Raw genomic sequence first — 18,109 nt, forward strand, 5'->3', positions numbered from 1 at the left:
TTGTGGAATTTCTTTCCTTCTTAATGCGTTTGAGCCAATCAGTTGTGTTGTGACAAAGTAGGGTGGGTATACAGAAGATAGCCCTATTTGGTAAAAGACCAAGTCCATATTATGGCAGGAACAACTCAAATAAGCAAAGAGAAATGACAGTCCATCATTACTTTAAGACATGAAGGTCAGTCAATCTGGAAAATTTAAAGAACTTTGAACGTTTCTTCAAGTGCAGTCGCAAAAACCATCAAGCGCTATGATGAAACTGGCTCTCGTGAGGACCGCCACAGGAATGGAAGACCCAGAGTTACCTCTGCTGCAGAGGATAAGTTCATTAGAGTTACCAGCCTCAGAAATTGCAGCCCAAATAAATGCTTCACGGAGTTCAAGTAACAGACACATCTCAACATCAACTGTTCAGAGGGGACTGTGTGAATCAGGCCTTCATGGTCGAATTGCTGCAAAGAAACCACTACTAAAGGACACCAATAAGAAGAAGAGACCTGCTTGGGCCAAGAAATACAAGCAATGGACATTAGACCAGTGGAAATTTGTCCTTTGGTCTGGAGTCCAAATTGGAGATTTTTGGTTCCAACCGCCGTGTCTTTGTGAGACGCGGTGTGGGTGAACGGACGATCTCCACATGTGTATTTCCCACCGTAAAGCATGGAGGAGGAGGTGTTATTGTGTGGGGGTGCTTTGCTGGTGACACTGTCTGTGATTTATTTAGAATTCAAGGCACACTTAACCAGCATAGCTACCACAGCATTCTGCAGCGATATGCCAATCCCATCTGGTTTGGGCTTAGTGGGACTATCATTTGTTTTTCAACAGGACAATGACCCAACACACTTCCAAGCTGTGTAAGGGCTATTTTACCAAGAAGGAGAGTGATGGAGTGCTGCATCAGATGACCTGGCCTCCACAATCCCCCGACGTCAACCCAATTGAGATGGTTTGGGATGAGTCGGACTGCAGAGTGAAGGAAAAGCAGCCAACAAGTGCTCAGAATATGTGGGAACTCCTTCAAGACTGTTGGAAAAGCATTCCAGGTGAAGCTGGTTAAGAGAATGCCAAGAGTGTGCAAAAGTGTTATCAAGGCAAAGGGTGGCTATTTGAAGAATCTCAAATATAAAATATATTTTGATTTGTTTAACACTTTTTTGGTTACTACATTTACATTTAAATTTTAGTCATTTAGCAGACGCTCTTATCCAGAGCTACATGATTCCATACGTGTTATTTCATAGTTTTGATGTCTTCACTATTATTCTACAATGTAAAAAATAGTAAAAATAAAGAAAAACCTTTGAATGAGTAGGTGTGTCCAAACTTTTGACTGGTACTGTATGTATCTAAAGACAAGAAGACACATAACTTCTACATATCCTGTTGAAGGTTTTGTTATTTTAAGAACAATTGAACGGCAAACTATGTAGTCATCAATATGTGTAAACTATGATGAACTATAAAGGAGAACAGACAGACAGCCAGACAGTAAATGAAGACTCATACAGCAGACTTCATTGACCAGAGGAAAGGCAGATTGTTGATATTGAAGATGGTATGATCAATCTAACAAACTACCAGTATATCTACTTCACCAATTTACACCAATAAACATTAAATCTAACTATAAAAAAGTATGAAATGAAGGATGCATTTCTTCAACTAAATATAGCAGAAGAAGCTATAGCCTTTCCATAGCAAAGTGCAATCTTGTTAAACTATTTGGCGAACCCTTTCTTCCCTCTTCTCTTAGTTTTTCTTGGCATCGTGTTATTCATAGTGCTTATAATAAATATGTTAAGGCCCTATCATAGTAAATAGGTTTCAAAAATACAGAGCAAAGCAGTTGGTTTCCCTTGTTGGTTGGTGGGTTCATTTTAACGTTTGGCAGTAACTTGCTATCTGTTTGGAATGTACCAGATGCTGATAGCTATGTAAAAAATAGATGTAAACAGTTTTCCAGTTCTCACACATCACAGAAAGAGAGGAACTCAAAACATCCCACGCGCAAAATGAAAACACAAGATGGCTGGGAAAATATGAAATCCTATATTTTTGTTGTGCTTTCATGGAGTTCTTTCTTTAGAAAAGTATTATCCTAGTAGTTGGTCTTAGGTTTCTGTTTGTTTGTTTCTTTCCTACTGTCCTCACACTTGTTTGGCTCCAGGGGGGCCTCCTCCAGGGGGCCCGGCTCCAGGGGGCCCGGCTCCAGGGGGCCCTCCTCCAGGGGGCTCTCCTCCAGGGGGCCTGGCTCCAGGGGGCCCTCCAGGGTTTCCGGCTCCAGGGGGCCCTCCAGGGTTTCCGGCTCCAGGGGGCCCGGCTCCAGGGGGCCCGGCGGGCTTGGTGACTTTCTTCTCATATGACCCATGGTGTTTGTATCCTGCGACGTACCCGGATGTGTCCACCATGTCCACGCGACCTGCCTTCCCCTTCCCACGGCCACTCCCGTCAAAGCGCTCCCTGTGTGACCCAGTGAACTTGGTGGTGTCCGTCAGACGAGACACGGTCGGAGAAGCCACCGCTCTCTGTGGACAGAAAGAAAGTCACATTAAAAAAGGTCATGCATGATGATGATTTGAGTTTGTTCTGAGAATGCGTCCCAAATGGCATCCTGTGGGCCCTGGTCAAAAGTAGTGCACTATGAAGGGATTAGAGTGCAATTTGGGATGCATCCCTGAGTGATACCCAGCAGTTGTTTCTATATACACATCACAGTGGTCACTAGCATCCTATCCAGGGGATGTCCTGCTACTGGTGCCTCAAGCTGCCTCAAGCTACAGAATGGGCCCTATGGACCGTTCTGGCTCGGACAAACTCACATTGGTCCGTAGCATATCTATATACGTGTATTAATTCCTATCTAACGTCAGTACTATTGGGTGTCATTTCCTGCTGCTTTGGGACCTTACCGTGACTCCTTTAATGACAGGTTTTTTCCCCTCAATCATCCTGAAGACCTCCCCCTCCGCCTCCTCTCCCGTTTTCTCCTTGAATCTCTTTCTGGCCAGCTCTCCCACCGCTGCCTTGAATTCGTCAAACGTGATGGTGCGACAGGATTTCTTCCTGAAATGTAAAAACAACCAACCAGCCACTTAGAAATGCCAAACTACAGATGTCACAGAGTGAAGAGTCTGTTGAACTCAGTGAGAGAATTCTGCTGCTGTTGACATTGACCTCTGTCTCCGTGTCACATCATAAATATATATATTTTTATTTTTATTTTTTTTGTCATTTAGCAGACGCTCTTATCCAGAGCGACTTACATGAGCAATTAGGGTTAAGTGCCTTGCTCAAGGGCACGTCGACAGATTTTTCACCTAGTCGGCTTGGGGATTAGAACCAGCGACCTTTCGGTTACTGGCACAACGCTCTTAACCACTAAGCTACCTGCCGCCCTATGGGTGTATGTCCCAAATGACACCCTTTTCCCTATATAGTACCCAGATCAAAAGTAGTGCACTATAAAGGGTATAGGGTGCCATTCGAGACATGATTTGGCTTGTCATTTAAATGCCCCTCATCACAGTTTGAGAGCTTCAAAGGAGAATAGACCACACTGTATACAAAGCCGTGTGATAGCATCAACGTGTCAGCTATCTGATGGCCATGCCGTGTAATGGTGTTTTCTACAGATAAACACAGGGAGAAGCGTCTTCGGCACTACCTGGACAGAGACAGATGATGTGTTTGTGTGTGAAAGTGAACTTCTCGGCGACAAGAGTTTTTAGATTTTCTGGTGTTCCATGTTCTGCTTTCTACTAGGGGCTACGTCCCAAATGGCATCCTATTCCCTATATGGTGCACTACTTTCGAACCAGGGTCCATTTGGGATAGAGCCTAGTAGTCATCAACATGATGTCAGGTGTTATTATAGTTCAACCAATCACATCCACCCCACCGAGGGGCCATGCGTACGGCTGTTTAATCGGACTATACACCATTCTGCTTCTCCGTTCAGACGTCGTCGTGCATAGTAACACAAACACAAACAACCATTGCTGTGGTGATAAATCTGCTAAACAAAAGCCTATAAAGCCAAACAGTCTCCCGGTAACCTGCTGTCATAGCAACAAGCTACAGTAAACAGGCCTGTTTGAGGTTTATTATTAATTTGACAGATTTTTGTTTGGGCCATCCGTCAGTGTTGAACAGTTCAGAGCTACATTCCTCCATGCCTGTTCCATGCTGTCTAATGTCAGATGGGACATAGGACTTCCAGCTGGCACGTCTGAGGAGAGGAGGAGGACAGCTCTGTGTCTTCTGGAAACCCATTAAATGACCCTTTCAGGAGCGTGTGACGGGATCACAAATATATAACAGTTTGTACCAAGCGTAGGAGTGCTGATTTAAGGATCGGTTTAGCCTTTTAGATCACGATAAATAAGGACAGGGGGGACCTGATCCTAGATCAGCACTCCTACACTGAGAAGCTTGACACATACAGCCCTGGATCTGTTTTATTGGAATGGATCATCACTGGAATGAAATGGCATGACAATAGAGCCTCATTACATAGTCTATATCATGGCACAGAAACCCAGTGGTACAGTAGACAATCTCCACCCTGAATAAATGTGGATTTACTGAGCCATATAGTCATCAGACAGTGGCCATAAAGCCATTGAATTGTTTATGTGAGCTCTGACTCTCTGATTAAAAGAAAGGCTCCATCTGCATCATCTCTGCACGATGGCACGTCCTCCCCAGCTCAGCTCTGCTCATGCCTCAAGTCAGAAACAGCTTAAAACACATCCCCTCCCCCATAAATCTCTCTCTCTCTCTCTCTCTCTCTCTCTCTCTCTCTCTCTCTCTCTCTCTCTCTCTCTCTCTCTCTCTCTCTCTCTCTCTCTCTCTCTCTCTCTCTCTCTCTCTCTCTCTCTCTCTCTCTCTCTCTCTCTCTCTCTCTCTCTCTCTCTCTCTCTCTCTCTCTCTCTCTCTCTCTCTCTCTCTCTCTCTCTCTCTCTCTCTCTCTCTCTCTCTCTCTATATATATATATATATATATATATATATATATATATATACCCCCCCATGCCTTTCAAAGCATCTTTACCATTCAATACCCAACAAAGAACATACGAACACAGAACCCCACAACAAACACTGTTCAGTCAGTGTGTGTTGGGTTCTTATTGAGGTCATTGCATACTATTATCAATGACCTCGACCCTGTGGCAGTAGAGGATGATGACTACATCAGGCATCTGGGGAAACAGCAGAGTGAACAATCCTGCCCCCGGACTGTTACTGAGGGCCACAACCCCCCACAACATTACTGTTACTGAGGGTAACAACCCACCACAACATGACTGTTACTGAGGGCAACAACCCCCCACAACATGACTGTTACTGAGGGCAACAACCCTCCACAACATGACTGTTACTGAGGGCAACAACCCTCCACAACATGACTGTTACTGAGGGCAACAACCCTCCACAACATGACTGTTACTGAGGGCAACAACCCTCCACAACATGACTGTTACTGAGGGCAATAACCCCCCACAACATGACTGTTACTGAGGGCCACAACCCCCCACAACATGACTGTTACTGAGGGCAACAACCCCCCACAACATGACTGTTACTGAGGGCAACAACCCTCCACAACATGACTGTTACTGAGGGCAACACCCCACAACATGATTTACTGAGGGCAACAACCCCCCACAACATGACTGTTACTGATGGTAACAACCCCCCACAACATGACTGATACTGAGGGCAACAACCCACCACAACATGACTGTTACTGAGGGTAACAACCCCCCACAACATGACTGTTACTGAGGGTAACAACCCCCCACAACATGACTGTTACTGAGGGCAACAACACCCCACAACATGACTGTTACTGAGGGTAACAACCCCCCACAACATGACTGTTACTAAGGGGCAACAACCCCCCACAACATGACTGTTACTGAGGGTAACAACCCCCACAACATGACTGTTACTGAGGGCAACAACACCCCACAACATGACTGTTACTGAGGGCAACAACCCACCACAACATGACTGTTACTGAGGGCAACAACCCCCCACAACATGACTGTAACTGAGGGTAACAACCCCCCACAACATGACTGTTACTTAGGGCAGCAACCCTCCACAACATGACTGTTACTGAGGGCAACAACCCCCCACAACATGACTGTTACTGAGGGTAACAACCACCCACAACATGACTGTTACTGATGGTAACAACCCACTACAACATGACTGTTACTGAGGGCAACAACCCCCCACAACATGACTGTTACTGAGGGTAACAACCCCCCACAACATGACTGTTACTGAGGGCAACAACCCACCACAACATGACTGTTACTGAGGGCAACAACCCCCCACAACATGACTGTTACTGAGGGTATCAACCCCCCACAACATGACTGTTACTGAGGGGCAACAACCCCCCACAACATGACTGTTACTGAGGGCAACAACCCCCCACAACATGACTGTGTTACTGAGGGCAACAACCCCCCACAACATGACTGTTACTGAGGGCACAACCCCCCACAACATGACTGTTACTGAGGGCAACAACCCCCCACAACATGACTGTTACTGAGGGCAACAACCCCCCACAACATGACTGTTACTGAGGGCAACAACCCCTCACAACGTGACTGTTACTGAGGGCAGCAATCCTCCACTACATGACTGTTACTGAGGGCAACAACCCACCACAACATGACTGTTACTGAGGGTAACAACCCCCCATAACATGACTGTTACTGAGGGGCAACAACCCCCCACAACATGACTGTTACTGAGGGGCAACAACCCCCCACAACATGACTGTTACTGAGGGCAACAACCCCCCACAACATGACTGTTACTGAGGGTAACAACCCCCCACAACATGACTGTTACTGAGGGCAACAACCCCCCATAACATGACTGTTACTGAGGGCAACAACCCCCCACAACATGACTGTTACTGAGGGCAACAACCCCCCACAACATGACTGTTACTGAGGGCAACAACCCCCCATAACATGACTGTTACTGAGGGCAACAACCCCCCACAACATGACTGTTACTGAGGGCAACAACCCCCCACAACATGACTGTTACTGATGGTAACAACCCCCCACAACATGACTGTTACTGAGGGCAACAACCCCCCACAACAAGACTGTTACTGAGGGTAACAACCCCTCACAACATGACTGTTACTGAGGGCAACAACCCACCACAACATTACTGTTACTGAGGGCAACAACCCCCCACAACATGACTGTAACTGAGGGTAACAACCCCCCACAACATGACTGTTATTTAGGGCAGCAACCCTCCACAACATGACTGTTACTGAGGGCAACAACCCCCCACAACATGACTGTTACTGAGGGTAACAACCCCCCCACAACATGACTGTTACTTAGGGTAACAACCCCCCACAACATGACTGTTACTGAGGGCAACAACCCACCACAACATGACTGTTACTGAGGGCAACAACACCCCACAACATGACTGTTACTGAGGGAAACAACCCACCACAACATGACTGTTACTGAGGGAAACAACCCACCACAACATGACTGTTACTGAGGGCAACAACACCCCACAACATGACTGTTACTGAGGGTAACAACCCACCACAACATGACTGTAACTGAGGGCACAACCCCCCCACAACATGACTGTTACTGAGGGTAACAACCCCCCACAACATGACTGTTACTGAGGGCAACAACCCCCCACAACATGACTGTTACTGAGGGCAACAACACCCCACAACATGACTGTTACTGAGGGCAACAACCCTCCACAACATGACTGTTACTGAGGGCAACAACCCTCCACAACATGACTGTTACTGAGGGCAACAACCCTCCACAACATGACTGTTACTGAGGGCAACAACCCCCCACAACATGACTGTTACTGAGTGCCACAACCCCCCACAACATGACTGTTACTGAGGGCCACAACCCCCCACAACATGACTGTTACTGAGGGCAACAACCCTCCACAACATGACTGTTACTGAGGGCAACACCCCACAACATGACTTACTGAGGGCAACAACCCCCCACAACATGACTGTTACTGATGGTAACAACCCCCCACAACATGACTGATACTGAGGGCAATAACCCCCCACAACATGACTGTTACTGATGGTAACAACCCCCCACAATATGACTGATACTGAGGGCAATAACCCCCCACAACATGACTGTTAGTGAGGGCAACAACCCTCCACATCATGACTGTTAGTGAGGGCAACAACCCTCCACAACATGACTGTTACTGAGGGGCAACAACCCACCACAACATGACTGTTACTGAGGGCAACAACCCACCACAACATGACTGTTACTGAGGGTAACAACCCCCCACAACATGACTGTTACTGAGGGCAACAACCCCCCACAACATGACTGTTAATGAGGGTAACAACCCCCACAACATGACTGTTACTGAGGGCAACAACACCCCACAACATGACTGTTACTGAGGGCAACAACCCACCACAACATGACTGTTACTGAGGGCAACAACCCCCCACAACATGACTGTAACTGAGGGTAACAACCCCCCACAACATGACTGTTACTTAGGGCAGCAACCCTCCACAACATGACTGTTACTGAGGGCAACAACCCCCCACAACATGACTGTTACTGAGGGTAACAACCACCCACAACATGACTGTTACTGATGGTAACAACCCACTACAACATGACTGTTACTGAGGGCAACAACCCCCCACAACATGACTGTTACTGAGGGTAACAACCCCCCACAACATGACTGTTACTGAGGGCAACAACCCACCACAACATTACTGTTACTGAGGGCAACAACCCCCCACAACATGACTGTTACTGAGGGTATCAACCCCCCACAACATGACTGTTACTGAGGGGCAACAACCCCCCACAACATGACTGTTACTGAGGGCAACAACCCCCCACAACATGACTGTGTTACTGAGGGCAACAACCCCCCACAACATGACTGTTACTAAGGGCAACACCCCCCACAACATGACTGTTACTGAGGGCAACAACCCCCCACAACATGACTGTTACTGATGGTAAAAACCCCCCACAACATGACTGTTACTGAGGGCAACAACACCCCACAACATGACTGTTACTGAGGGCAACAACCCCCCACAACATGACTGTTACTGATGGTAACAACCCCCCACAACATGACTGTTACTGAGGGCAACAACCCCCCACAACAAGACTGTTACTGAGGGTAACAACCCCTCACAACATGACTGTTACTGAGGGCAACAACCCACCACAACATTACTGTTACTGAGGGCAACAACCCCCCACAACATGACTGTAACTGAGGGTAACAACCCCCCACAACATGACTGTTATTTAGGGCAGCAACCCTCCACAACATGACTGTTACTGAGGGCAACAATCCCCCACAACATGACTGTTACTGAGGGTAACAACCCCCCCACAACATGACTGTTACTTAGGGTAACAACCCCCCACAACATGACTGTTACTGAGGGCAACAACCCACCACAACATGACTGTTACTGAGGGCAACAACACCCCACAACATGACTGTTACTGAGGGAAACAACCCACCACAACATGACTGTTACTGAGGGCAACAACACCCCACAACATGACTGTTACTGAGGGTAACAACCCACCACAACATGACTGTAACTGAGGGCAACAACCCCCCCACAACATGACTGTTACTGAGGGTAACAACCCCCCACAACATGACTGTTACTGAGGGCAACAACCCACCACAACATGACTGTTACTGAGGGCAACAACACCCCACAACATGACTGTTACTGAGGGTAACAACCCACCACAACATGACTGTAACTGAGGGTAACAACCCACCACAACATGACTGTAACTGAGGGCAACAACCCCCCCACAACATGACTGTTACTGAGGGTAACAACCCCCCACAACATGACTGTTACTGAGGGCAACAACCCACCACAACCCCCCACAGGATGAAATGGGGAGAACTGATGGAATATTACCATAGTAACAGAATGAGTAGAACGGATTGAAACCGCTGACCTGAATGGGAGTTCCTGTTCTATTCATTCTTATTCTATGAATGTTACTGCATGTGGATCTGGATTCTAGAATAGATCTTTCAGATAGAATGTCAGTATATTCTTAGGACCCTGTGTTGCTGAAAGTTTAATGTTGCTTGTTAGGTTTTCCCATTCAACTGTTGGGAGCCTATATAGAGTGAGACTTTCTTTCCTTTTATACAGCATATTCATAGAAAACAGTATTTCATATGGCATTCCATTCCAAATTATGGAATACCATATGAAATACTGTTTTCTATGAATATGCTGTATAAAAGGAAAGAAAGTCCCATGAGAATAATATAGAAATGTAGGATAGTATCCTATGGATACAGAACCTACCTATGAATGTCATATCTATATCTGTCCCAATGCTGCTAATTTTATAGCAATAAACACTGACATGTCATATTGGCGGGAAGCAGTAGTTAGTATGTGTAGTTCAAATTCCAAGTCCATCTATCAGCAAATTGTAATTGAGCTTGATCTAGATACTGGCACCCTTTTTCCCATTTGAAAACAGTCCCAGGTCAAACCATCCATGCTACTAGCTCTCTGTATCTGTCTGCTTTACATAACTATTATATAACAGGAGGATCCTACTACTGGATCTCTACCAGCCATCCCTTTATACTGAGACAACAGTTGATTCAACGAAATGCAGTTCACCATTACAAGGAGGATGAAACAAACCGAAAGGATGATAACGCCCTCTACCCTCTCCTCCTCTCTCCTCCTCTCTCCTCCTCTCTCCTCCTCTACCCTCTCCTCTCTCCTCCTCTCTCCTCCTCTACCCTCTCATCCTCTCCCCTCTCCTCCTCTACCCTCTCCTCTCTCCTCCTCTCCCCTCTCCTCCTCTACCCTCTCCTCTCTCCTCCTCTCTCCCTCTCCTCCTCTCTCCTCCTCTCCTCTACCCTCTCCTCATCTCCTCTACCCTCTCCTCCTTTCCTCTCCTCTCTCCTCCTCTCTCCTCCTCTACCCTCTCCTCCTCCTCTCTCCTCTCCTCTCTCCTCCCCTCTCCTCCTCTCCTCCTCTCTCCTCCTCTCCCCTCCTCTACCCTCTCCTCTCTCCTCCTCTCCTCTCCTCTCCTTTCTCTTCCTCTCCTCCTCTCCTCTCTCCTCTGCTCCTCTCTCCTCCCCTCTCCTCCCCTCCTCTCCTTTCTCTTCCTCTCCTCCTCTCCTCTCTCCTCTGCTCCTCTCTCCTCCCCTCTCCTCCCCTCTCCTCCCCTCCTCTCCTCTCCTCTCTCCTCCTCTCCTCTCCTCTCTCCTCCTCTCCTCTCCTCTCCTCTCCTCCTCTAAAGTAGTGCACTATTTAGGGAATGGAGTGCCATTTGGCCTGCAAGATTTCTACTACGCCATTTGGGACAGAACCTACTAGAAAAGCTTTCCTTACTTGACTTTAGTGAAGACGATATCCACGTCCGTGAGAGTGACAGTTTTTCCGTCGATGACACCGCAGTCCTTGCACAGCTTGGACCAGTTCTTGCCATGCATGTCCTTTCCTGTTGCGCGTGTGTCACCGTGGATGGCGAACCGCCGGAACGACTCCTCCAGCGCGGTTATCTCCACGGGCGTCCGCGACCCTGCCCCACCCTCGCTGGTGCCGTTGGACTCGGAGGAAAGCCTCTTGGAGGCCCGGTCCTTGGACTGCTGTTCGCTGGGCGGCCGCAGGGGAGTGGAGGAGATTGGAGGGTTGGGGTGCTTGGCCGTCTGCACTTTAAAATCTGCCATACTGTCTCTGAGGAGGGGGAAAGAGAAATACATTATTAGCTGAAGAGACAGGATGGTTGGTCTTCCTGTCTATGTCAAACAGATTGACATACTGTACATGAGTTAAGTATGTGGGACATAATAACAGCTCTGTGTCTCCTGTTTTAAACCACTGTGTTAGTACAGGTGGAGTGGGACATAATAACAGCTCTGTGTCTCCTGTTTTAAACCACTGTGTTAGTACAGGTGGAGTGGGACCTAATAACAGCTCTGTGTCTCCTGTTTTAAACCACTGTGTTAGTACAGGTGGAGTGGGACCTAATAACAGCTCTGTGTCTCCTGTTTTAAACCACTGTGTTAGTACAGGTGGAGTGGGACCTAATAACAGCTCTGTGTCTCCTGTTTTAAACCACTGTGTTAGTACAGGTGGAGTGGGACCTAATAACAGCTCTGTGTCTCCTGTTTTAAACCACTGTGTTAGTACAGGTGGAGTGGGACCTAATAACAGCTCTGTGTCTCCTGTTTTAAACCACTGTGTTAGTACAGGTGGAGTGGGACCTAATAACAGCTCTGTGTCTCCTGTTTTAAACCACTGTGTTAGTACAGGTGGAGTGGGACCTAATAACAGCTCTGTGTCTCCTGTTTTAAACCACTGTGTTAGTACAGGTGGAGTGGGACCTAATAACAGCTCTGTGTCTCCTGTTTTAAACCACTGTGTTAGTACAGGTGAGTGGGACATAATAACAGCTCTGTGTCTCCTGTTTTAAACCACTGTGTTAGTACAGGTGAGTGGGACATAATAACAGCTCTGTGTCTCCTGTTTTAAACCACTGTGTTAGTACAGGTGGAGTGGGACCTAATAACAGCTCTGTGTCTCCTGTTTTAAACCACTGTGTTAGTACAGGTGGAGTGGGACATAATAACAGCTCTGTGTCTCCTGTTTTAAACCACTGTGTTAGTACAGGTGGAGTGGGACATAATAACAGCTCTGTGTCTCCTGTTTTAAACCACTGTGTTAGTACAGGTGGAGTGGGACCTAATAACAGCTCTGTGTCTCCTGTTTTAAACCACTGTGTTAGTACAGGTGGAGTGGGACCTAATAACAGCTCTGTGTCTCCTGTTTTAAACCACTGTGTTAGTACAGGTGGAGTGGGACCTAATAACAGCTCTGTGTCTCCTGTTTTAAACCACTGTGTTAGTACAGGTGGAGTGGGACCTAATAACAGCTCTGTGTCTCCTGTTTTAAACCACTGTGTTAGTACAGGTGGAGGGGGACATAATAACAGCTCTGTGTCTCCTGTTTTAAACCACTGTGTTAGTACAGGTGGAGTGGGACCTAATAACAGCTCTGTGTCTCCTGTTTTAAACCACTGTGTTAGTACAGGTGGAGTGGGACATAATAACAGCTCTGTGTCTCCTGTTTTAAACCACTGTGTTAGTACAGGTGGAGTGGGACCTAATAACAGCTCTGTGTCTCCTGTTTTAAACCACTGTGTTAGTACAGGTGGAGTGGGACATAATAACAGCTCTGTGTCTCCTGTTTTAAACCACTGTGTTAGTACAGGTGGAGTGGGACATAATAACAGCTCTGTGTCTCCTGTTTTAAACCACTGTGTTAGTACAGGTGGAGTGGGACATAATAACAGCTCTGTGTCTCCTGTTTTAAACCACTGTGTTAGTACAGGTGGAGTGGGACCTAATAACAGCTCTGTGTCTCCTGTTTTAAACCACTGTGTTAGTACAGGTGGAGTGGGACATAATAACAGCTCTGTGTCTCCTGTTTTAAACCACTGTGTTAGTACAGGTGGAGTGGGACCTAATAACAGCTGTGTCTCCTGTTTTAAACCACTGTGTTAGTACAGGTGGAGTGGGACCTAATAACAGCTCTGTGTCTCCTGTTTTAAACCACTGTGTTAGTACAGGTGGAGTGGGACCTAATAACAGCTCTGTGTCTCCTGTTTTAAACCACTGTGTTAGTACAGGTGGAGTGGGACCTAATAACAGCTCTGTGTCTCCTGTTTTAAACCACTGTGTTAGTACAGGTGGAGTGGGACCTAATAACAGCTCTGTGTCTCCTGTTTTAAACCACTGTGTTAGTACAGGTGGAGTGGGACCTAATAACAGCTCTGTGTCTCCTGTTTTAAACCACTGTGTTAGTACAGGTGGAGTGGGACCTAATAACAGCTCTGTGTCTCCTGTTTTAAACCACTGTGTTAGTACAGGTGGAGTGGGACCTAATAACAGCTCTGTGTCTCCTGTTTTAAACCACTGTGTTAGTACAGGTGGAGTGGGACCTAATAACAGCTCTGTGTCTCCTGTTTTAAACCACTGTGTTAGTACAGGTAGAGTGGGACCTAATAACAGCTCTGTGTCTCCTGTTTTAAACCACTGTGTTAGTACAGGTGGAGTGGGACATAATAACAGCTCTGTGTCTCCTGTTTTAAACCACTGTGTTAGTACAGGTGGAGTGGGACCTAATAACAGCTCTGTGTCTCCTGTTTTAAACCACTGTGTTAGTACAGGTGGAGTGGGACCTAATAACAGCTCTGTGTCTCCTGTTTTAAACCACTGTGTTAGTACAGGTGGAGTGGGACCTAATATTAGCTCTGTGTCTCCTGTTTTAAACCACTGTGTTAGTACAGGTGGAGTGGGACATAATAACAGCTCTGTGTCTCCTGTTTTAAACCACTGTGTTAGTACAGGTGGAGTGGGACCTAATAACAGCTCTGTGTCTCCTGTTTTAAACCACTGTGTTAGTACAGGTGGAGTGGGACATAATAACAGCTCTGTGTCTCCTGTTTTAAACCACTGTGTTAGTACAGGTGGAGTGGGACATAATAACAGCTCTGGGGCAGAAAAGGGGAATTCTCATCTCTGCTGCATCATGTTGTGATCCTGACTGTAGGTTAAGGAGATGACTGAAGGTTAAGGAGATGACTGTAGGTTAAGGAGATGACTGTAGGTTAAGGAGATGACTGTAGGTTAAGGAGATGACTGTAGGTTAAGGAGATGACTGTAGGAGCAGCTGTAATCTTGTTCATCAGACCCTGGTAAATGCACTATGTAGGGAACAGGGTCCCATTTTGGACACAGGCTTAGCCTGGGGATGATGTTAGGGCAGCTGTGTAGACAGCTGTAGTGGATGACTTGGATCCTCTTGTTCCCCTGTGAAAAAGCACTGTCTCTAACCCAAGGATCAGCTTGTTGCTTTGGCTCTGGTTCTCTCTCTCACCGCAAGTTAGCTTAGTGTGCTAGTTGGAGGCTGGAGCCAGAGCTTTAGCTTAGCTAGTTGTCAGTGGTGTGTTGCCTGGCCCAGGTTGACTGTGAATGGGCAGATGTCCTAAGTGTTCTGGCACAGAGGTGACGTTATTACTAGATCTCTGGAATTCAAGAGCAGAGCCACGGTAGTGCCAGGAGGGCAGACGCACAGTCAGGCAGGCCGGCAGACACACACACGCACACGCACGCACACACACACGCTTTCACGTGCACACACACTGGCAGTATTTCTACTGTTTCAAACCGCTGTGTTTTACTTTGCGCGTGAGGTCATAGAACAGTTTAGAGAGAGGCAGACTAATTTAAGAAATGTTGAGCATTGATGTTGATACAACAGCATATTCAGAGACATCCGTGACTGCTTTACCTTAGTTCAGCCAGCTTTGGGTCAGCCAGCTTTGGGTCAGCCAGCTTTGGGTCAGCCATGGCGCTGCAGTAGTTGGTTTCCCCCTCTACACTGCTTGGAGTAGGTGATTCTCTTAGTTTCTTTGTGCTGTGGAAAAGATTCAATAAACATTGTGACTGTGATGTTCAGTTTCACTCTTTCTCTTTCTCTCTCTGTGTGTGTGTGTGTGTGTGTGTGTGTGTGTGTGTGTGTGTGTGTGTGTGTGTGTATGTATGTATGTGTGTGTGTGTGTGTGTGTGTGTGTGTGTGTGTGTGTGTATGTATGTATGTGTGTGTGTGTGTGTGTGTATGTACAGTGGGGAGAACAAGTATTTGATACACTGCTGATTTTGCAGGTTTTCCTACTTACAAAGCATGTGGAGGTCTGTAATTTTTATCATAGGTACACTTCAACTGTGAGAGACGGAATCTAAAACAAAAATCCAGAAAATCACATTTGTATGATTTTTAAGTAATTAATTTGCATTTTATTGCATGACATAAGTATTTGATCAGAAAAGCAGAACTTAATATTTGGTACAGAAACCTTTGTTTGCAATTACAGAGATCATACGTTTCCTGTAGGTCTTGACCAGGTTTGCACACACTGCAGCAGGGATTTTGGCCCACTCCTCCATACAGACCTTCTCCAGATCCTTCAGGTTTCGGGGCTGTCGCTGGGCAATATGGACTTTCAGCTCCCTCCAAAGATTTTCTATTGGGTTCAGGTCTGGAGACTGGCTAGGCCACTCCAGGACCTTGAGATGCTTCATACGGAGCCACTCCTTAGTTGCCCTGGCTGTGTGTTTCGGGTCGTTGTCATGCTGGAAGACCCAGCCACGACCCATCTTCAATGCTCTTACTGAGGGAAGGAGGTTGTTGGCCAAGAACTTGCGATACATGGCCCCATCCATCCTCCCCTCAATACGGTGCAGTCGTCCTGTCCCCTTTGCAGAAAAGCATCCCAGAAGAATGATGTTTCCACCTCCATGCTTCACGGTTGGGATGGTGTTCTTGGGGTTGTACTCATCCTTCTTCTTCCTCCAAACACGGCGAGTGGAGTTTAGACCAAAAAGCTATATTTTTGTCTCATCAGACCACATGACCTTCTCCCATTCCTCCTCTGGATCATCCAGATGGTCATTGGCAAACTTCAGACGGGCCTGGACATGCGCTGGCTTGAGCAGGGGGACCTTGCGTGCGCTGCAGGATTTTAATCCATGACGGCGTGGCATGTAACTAATTGTTTTCTTTGAGACTGTGGTCCCAGCTCTCTTCAGGTCATTGACCAGGTCCTGCCGTGTAGTTCTGGGCTGATCCCTCATGATCATTGATGCCCCACGAGGTGAGATCTTGCATGGAGCCCCAGACCGAGGGTGATTGACCGTCATCTTGAACTTCTTCCATTTTCTAATAATTGCGCCAACAGTTGTTGCCTTCTCACCAAGCTGCTTGCCTATTGTCCTGTTGCCCATCCCAGCCTTGTGCAGGTCTACAATTTTATCCCTGATGTCCTTACACAGCTCTCTGGTCTTGGCCATTGTGGAGAGGTTGGAGTCTGTTTGATTGAGTGTGTGGACAGGTGTCTTTTATACAGGTAACGAGTTCAAACAGGTGCAGTTAATACAGGTAATGAGTGAAGAACAGGAGGGCTTCTTAAAGAAAAACTAACAGGTCTGTGAGAGCTGGAATTCTTACTGGTTGGTAGTTGATCAAATACTTATGTCATGCAATAAAATGCAAATTAATTACTTAAAAATCATTCAATGTGATTTTCTGGATTTTTGTTTTAGATTCCGTCTCTCACAGTTGAAGTGTACCTATGATAAAAATTACAGATCTCTACATGCTTTGTAAGTAGGAAAAACTGCAAAATCGGCAGTGTATCAAATACTTGTTCTCCCCACTGTATGTATGTATGTATGTATGTATGTATGTATGTATGTATGTATGTATGTGTGTGTGTATGTATGTATGTATGTGTGTATGTATGTATGTATGTATGTGTGTATGTATGTATGTATGTATGTATGTGTGTGTGTGTGTGTATGTATGTATGTATGTATGTATGTATGTATGTATGTATGTGTGTGTGTGTGTATGTATGTATGTATGTATGTGTGTGTGTGTGGACAAGAACGAAAGTGGAAAAAGTGACAGCCCATTGTTCTTCAAAGTCTGAAAGCAACGAGCAAAGTACGGAACTATGGGTGCTCCCACTTTCACCGTGTGAGGCCTTCAGGCTTATTAAATCACCCTCCTTCTACTGTCAAGATATTTATGACTCATCCAGTGATAACAACTGCGTCCCAAATGACACCCTATTCCCTATATACGGCACTACTTACTCATAGGACTCTGGTCAAAAGTAGTGCACTACATAGGGAATAGGGTGCCATTTGGAACGTAAGACAACATGTTTCATTATGTACTTGGCACCAAATCCAAAGCACTAAACTAGTAATAGCATGGCAATACGAATAACACCTTATAGTATAACCGAAATACTTATAGTTTAAGATTTAAAACAAATACATACAGTTTTGTTCAGAGACAACATCATATGTTCTAGTTAAGACCCTAATAGATAACAACCTTATGTCCTGCCACAGCTCCTACCTCACGTTTGTCATTTCTTCAATCCAACTGATAAAACCTTCCTAGCTGTAGCCAA

General features: G+C 46.3%; 1 protein-coding gene across 1 annotated transcript; it reads right to left on the minus strand.

The window, feature by feature from the left end:
* Positions 1-1,333: 1,333 nt before the first annotated feature.
* LOC311140729 (tubulin polymerization-promoting protein-like) lies at positions 1,334-15,530 on the minus strand. Its single transcript, XM_084175936.1, has 4 exons — positions 15,418-15,530; positions 11,455-11,799; positions 2,910-3,063; positions 1,334-2,525 (listed from the first exon to the last, which is right to left on the minus strand). The coding sequence occupies exons 1-4, from the start codon at positions 15,474-15,476 to the stop codon at positions 2,148-2,150; spliced, it is 936 nt and encodes a 311-aa protein (XP_084032062.1). The 5' UTR covers positions 15,477-15,530; the 3' UTR covers positions 1,334-2,147.
* Positions 15,531-18,109: the final 2,579 nt, after the last annotated feature.

Source organism: Coregonus lavaretus, assembly GCF_964263955.1.
Source record: "Coregonus lavaretus genome assembly, chromosome: 13".
NCBI classification, from domain to species: domain Eukaryota; kingdom Metazoa; phylum Chordata; class Actinopteri; order Salmoniformes; family Salmonidae; genus Coregonus; species Coregonus lavaretus.